Source organism: Enoplosus armatus, chromosome 14, assembly GCF_043641665.1.
Source record: "Enoplosus armatus isolate fEnoArm2 chromosome 14, fEnoArm2.hap1, whole genome shotgun sequence".
Classification (NCBI taxonomy): Eukaryota; Metazoa; Chordata; class Actinopteri; order Centrarchiformes; family Enoplosidae; genus Enoplosus; species Enoplosus armatus.
The window spans coordinates 3,103,688-3,109,687 of record NC_092193.1 but is presented as its reverse complement, the minus strand read 5'-3'; the positions used below and the strand labels follow the sequence as shown (position 1 = coordinate 3,109,687).

Below are 6,000 nucleotides of genomic sequence, written 5' to 3'. Positions count from 1 at the left end.
GTTGTTAATCAATTCTAGCGACTGGATTGCCAGAACTTAAAGATCCAACGACACTGTGATGCTAAGTGCCAAATCTCGCCATACCCAACTGACGCCCAGGAGGTCAACCCTCATCTAGAAACAGAAACTATGATAAATACACTCTTAACAGAACAGAGAGAAACATTAGTCAATCTATCAAAATGTGTTTAAATGTCACTTTGGAGAACAGGCTGCGTGGATCATTACAATAGAAGGAAGGTCTATCTATGTACAGGATTGGTTCAATGGTTTCCTGGCACAATGTTTACTAAGATGGAAGGAGAGGAGGAGGAGGAGGGGGAGTGGACAGAAGAGGAGGCAAGAAAAAGGAGACTGGAAAAACTGGGATGACAAGTGGAGCAAAGAGGAGACGAAACAAGAAAGGAAAAGACAAAAAAGACAGAAGGGCTGAATGAGAGGGGAAAGGAGGAAACACAGGGGAGCTATAATAAGGACCATCCTCTAGATGAGACAGTAGAGCGGGGAGAAGAGGAGGAAGAAGAGGAGGAGGAGGTCCATCAGAAGGAGGTGCTCCTTCCTACTGTGGAAGAGCTTTCAGAATGGCGTTCACCTCCTCCGCAACGGTCGTCAACGCAAACTCAAACTGATCCTGCAGGGAGACAAAGACAGGAAGAAAAGAGAGGAGGAAAGTTGGAACAATGCTGAAACACATGTGTAGTTTTGTTTCAGCGATACGTGCCGACAAAGAGCCCTTTGGCAAGATGATGAATCTGGTGTTCCTGCAAAAACCACAACGTGGAAGATCAACTTCGGCTGGTCAACAAAGTCCTTCAAAATCCCACGTTTGTTCCCCAAACGTCTATAGCTTCAGTTCCATTTACCCACTGAAATCTCTCTGAATAGTGTCAGGTCACCATGGTCCAGGTGAGAGAAGCTCTGATTGGCTCAAATAATCCTGATACAGTAAAGATATAGTACATCTACGTGACCTTCGAACATCTCAGTCCAAAACCATGAGCATTAATCTGCTGCTCTATCAGCCCCCGCTCTTCCGGTTTCAGTCTTTCCACCAGATGTTGGAAACCGGCCGCAGGGATTTGCTCCCATTCAGCCTCGAGAGCGTCAGTGAAGTCCAACGCTGATGTTGAGTGATAAGGCCTGGCTCGTGGTCGGTGTCTCAGTTCATCCCAAAGGTTGTTGGATGGGGTTGAGGTCAGGGCTCAGTCGAGCTCTTCCACACTAAACCTGGTAAACCACGTCACACTGACCCAGGAACGGGTCAAACACAAACTGCTGCCACTTTATTGTCTAAAATATAATTGTTTGCTGTAGCAGCTCTTCATTTTGAAATATTTAGAAGTCATATTCGTCACATGTTTAGAAGACCTACACAAACGTAACATTTCCTTTATTGTATCAGTACAGGAAGTGGAAGATTAATGGCCCAAACAGCATCCTCCCTCATCAAAATCAGAAATGTGATGCGAGTGCTGAGGCTGGGACTCCTGACCACGAGGGGAATCAATGTGTGAGGAACGCCGTGACAGCCGCTCGCTCAGGATACATGGTTTAATAAAGGCTGGATCGATACCACGGATGTTTTACACACATCCTGGCTTTTCTCTCTAATTATGTTCACAGATCAGCCGGTAATTGAAGTTCCCAGACTGGCCTGGCATCATCCTGACGAGGAGTGACTCTGGAGGTTTTAGGTACAGCTCTGAGGTCTGTGAGGCTGTGCGTGAGTGAGATTTACAGTATCTGTGGAATAAATCACAAAGGTTTCATATTGTGGAATATTATACCAACAAAGGGCTTTTTTTTTTTTAACTTGGCAACCTCATTCACTCTTCATATCATCAGAAAAATATATTAAAAATAAAAAGAACTCTGTTTCCATTCCAAATACTTATTTTGGGCTTTTCATTCAGTTCATAAAACTAAGACGGCTGCCCCAAGAAGGTTTTAGCTAAGATTATAACCACCCATTTAAATTCTATACATATTCCTCTGTGATCTGGGCAGACCTGACTATAATCCCTGTTCAATTACATTTCACAAATCGATTGATCTTGCCCGATGCGGAGGAATGAGCCCCAAAAAACTGCAAATCCAGCCTATCTCACAACGGGGCACAAAGACTACCATCCAACGTTAGACTTTCAGATAAAATGAAGTTTTAATGGAGGTACGATTGATTGTTAGAGAGACGAGAAGGTCGCAGGTTTGATCCCAGCAACCGTCAACGACTAAATATCAGATTCAAGAATGACAAGATGACATTTGTGACTTTGTGGAGACGCTCCCTCAAACTAACTTTCTTTCCAAACTCTCCTGGCAGCGCAGACAGAGAGCGCCTGTCTGTCAGACGGCGTGTACGATCAGCTGTCAGCTGTTTTAAATGAATGTGCGGTAGGTTACGCTGCAGTCGTTCCACTGACGTGATGTGTCGAGTACGAGAGAAGCATTGTGCTTCGGTAGTGTAATATTGTTCATAACAGAGTTAGATGAGAAGATCGATACGACTCTCACGTCTGTGCGTGGAGCGAGAGGTGGGCGTCCATTAGCTTAGCTTAAGCATAAACACTGGAAGCAATGGCAAACAGCTGGCCTGGCTGTGTCCAGAGTTTAACAATATGCCTACCAACAGCTCTAAAGCTCACTTATTAACATGTTGTTTGTCTAATCTCTTGGCTTGTTGTATCTTTTCACGAGCCACATAATGAAGCACTGAGTGAAACATGCTGATCCTCTTCTTCTATGGTAAATGATCTGTGCAAAAGTCCGTCCACTGACCTATCATTTAGGTTTGAGGACTTGTGTGTGTGTTGGGGGGGGGGGTGGTTGTGTGTAAATGAATGAAACGACGTCATCACACTCAGCAGCATCTTTAAAATGTAGGTGTTAGATTGTTTTTGCAGTGTATCGCCAGGTTTTCCACATGAACAAACAGGCTCAGGTGTGTGTGTGTGTGTGTGTGTGTGTGTGTGTTACCTTGGTCTGAACCATTCCCGGCCTCTGGTCCCGCAGGTGCTCCAGAGTGGCTGCAATATCAATCTCCTTGGCACCTGTCATACACACACAAACAAAAACACACACATATCAAAATGGTGTTGGATTGTGTTCAAAGAGCCACCAAGATAATCCAGCTAACATCTGTCGATCTGGTGTTTCATACCGGCTCCCTTTAGAACAGCACAAGGCGATTACATTCATCCTCTTTGCACAAACACACACACACACACACACACACAAACTCTAGGTGGCGGCGTTTTGTTGTCGGGATGAAGAAAGATAAAGAGGGAAAAGAAACAGTTGGAGAGGACTTTGAGAAGGAAATCACAGGCTCACGTGTTTGTGGCCTTTTCTGACAGAAACTGAGCCCATCTTAAAAGACCCTCGTCGGTCTCTGATAGTCGTCCTGTAGCCTTTGAACTCATGAAGGTTTCCCATGTGAGCTCTGGCAGCCCCTGCCAAAATCTGACATGCCTGTGTGTGTGTGTGTGTGTGTGTGGGGGGGTCTTAGTGTACAGCCACAATCAGCCGGTCTGCGTGCCAGACTGGCAGGACGCCAAACACTGGTCAGATTAACAGACATTTTGATATATTACAAACAGATTATAATCCTTTTAGACACAAACACTGAGGAAATATCATGTGACCAATCCGAGATAAGCAAAAAGTTTATTATATTTATGACTGATTTGTTTTTAAGTCTCAAGTCAAGTCAAGTTTCAGTCTTTAGGTTGTCGAGTGTCGAGTTTCACTGCCGTCAGATCTGGTTTAGTGTCGTGGCAATAACCAAGCAGTTTCTCCATATATTTGGCTAATAATATTAATGCGTCAGTATCACAGATATGTTCGTATTGTTGGCAGATCTTCAAATAGAAATTTGATTTCATAAATATTGTATAGGGTTTTATAGGGTGACCCACTGTAAGCATTGAAATTCAGCCTGTAGACCTTCTTAAGGACAAATGTTTTAATTCTAGTACATCCGTACATACTGTTTACAGAATGTAAAGTCTTTGAGGTTACTTTCATCTGTAACAGTAACTGTAAAATATTCTGCCTCAGTACATTAAATAATTGAGAAAAATGTTTTCTATATTACAGGGTTTTTGTGAGGAAAAGGAACCTTTGGCTGATAAATTGTCATTGGGTCTGTTTTACTTTCAAATATCCTCAAAAAAGTGTCCTCAAAAATCCCATCAGGTGGGCTCTCTGAGGAGTGAGAGGGAACTTGGAAATGGAAACAAGAGGAAGACAAGAAAAATACTTTAAAAAGCCTGAAACATGAATGCTTTTGAAAATGGTGAATGGTAATGTAAAATATTCAGGTTTGATGCTCTTAATGTGCCTGTGTTTTTTTTGTCAACGTAGCTACAGGTACCAAACCATTAGCTGGTAAAAAGAGCGGAAAGACAAAGAAAAGAGGGGAAGGAGACAGAGGGAACCATAGTTGATAAGGGGGGAGGAAGGAAGACATCTCAAAGAAATAGAGAAACAGTTGAAGACTAAAAGAGAAAAGACACAAGAGAGAGAGGTCGGACCAACAAGTAAGCTCACAAAGAAAAAAACTTTTAATTTGTTTTCCTCATCCTCCTTTATCCAAACTCTGAGGGAACAAAAAGCGCAAGAATTCCCTTTACTTTTCTCTTGTTGTGACACATAATAACACTTCTTTTTCCTGCGTGCATGAAGAGGAAAATGAATGGTGGGAGAACTGCTCATTCACACCACTTTCTTATTCTGTTTCACAGGTTTTGTGAGCTTTTTTTTCCCTTCTTTTTACAGCACAATAGACCCCCCTTCTAGCCAGGAAAGCTGCAACACACTACTCACTGCTTTAGTTTTTCTTTTTTTCAGGGAAGGACTTAACAAGCTGAGGGCTATTGTGCAGGTTCAGATAAACCTCAAAATGGACGGTATTAAAAAAAAAAACAACCCCGCCTTATTCGAGCTTTCGCTCTTTACAACACTCTTCCTTGAAGGGTGGAGGCATGGAAAAAAAGGAGGAATGGTATAAAAACCCCGGCCTCATTTCGAACTTCCCTCCACTGCAAGACCCTCGCTTTGGGGTGGAGGTCGCGGAGTGGGACTGAGGAGGAGGAGGGGGGTATAGAAGAGGAGAAGGAGGAGAGAAAGATAAAAAAAAAAGGCCCTTGAGGAGGCCGCAAAAGACCGAGCTGAGAGCCGGCCTCACCAGCTGGACCTGGGGGGGAAAAAAGGGAAAAGAAACGGAGTGATGCTGAAAAGCTCTCTGGTACTCGATGGGTTTCATTCGATTCTTAAGATGAAGGGTAGGGTGGTGGTGTGGTGGGGGGGTTACATTAGACAGAGGAGGGAAATGAGGGAGCCTTTTGGAAAAGAAGAAGGGAAAACAAAACTTGAGAACCACAGCAATACCTCCTCAACCCCGCAACACCGCCATAATACTCGGACCAATTCACATGTTCACCAATTAATTCTCGGGAGAAAAAGAGTGGGAATGGAGAGAGAAGAGGGGGGAGGAGGAGGAGGAGGAGGAGGAGGGAGGGTGAGGGAAACTGGAGAAGAAGAAGAGAAGGAGGTGGGAAGTGTCTTTGATCAGGATGGGGGAAGCTTGCAAACCTGGGGGCCTCCAGCTTCTCAGGACAGACAAAAACCTCCAAAATAAGGGGGGTGGAGAGCTGAGAGCAGTGATGTAGTGGAGGGAAAACCAGACTATTTTATGAACCTTCGCTACTCACCGACGTATAATTCTAGATGACATCACCTCAGAAAAGACGACAGTCAGTCGAAGCTCATCTGGAAATTGACTAGATTTTAGCAAAGCTGCATTTTTATCAGCGGATCACGAGAAGAAGTAAGCTGCTTTATTTAAGTAAAAGTCATCCGAGTACTACAAGTACATACGTAAATAAATATGTACAAAGTCACCTGCAGTGGAATGACTTCATCATCATCTGAGAAAAATAATGGACACTGAAAGTAACAAAGCAAAGAGAGAGAAAACATCCCTGGTGTCATCACTGT

General features: G+C 43.7%; 1 protein-coding gene across 1 annotated transcript in view; it reads right to left on the bottom strand.

Annotated features, from left to right (window-relative positions):
- Positions 1–559: 559 nt before the first annotated feature.
- Positions 560–6,000, bottom strand: part of LOC139296026 (receptor-type tyrosine-protein phosphatase N2-like) — a 183,210-nt gene continuing 177,769 nt past the window's right edge. Inside the window, exons 22-23 of the mRNA XM_070918283.1 lie at positions 2,977–3,050; positions 560–631 (exon numbers count right to left, since the gene is read on the bottom strand). Coding sequence (XP_070774384.1) covers positions 560–631; positions 2,977–3,050 — 146 coding nt within the window. The remainder of the gene's footprint in view (positions 632–2,976; positions 3,051–6,000) is intronic.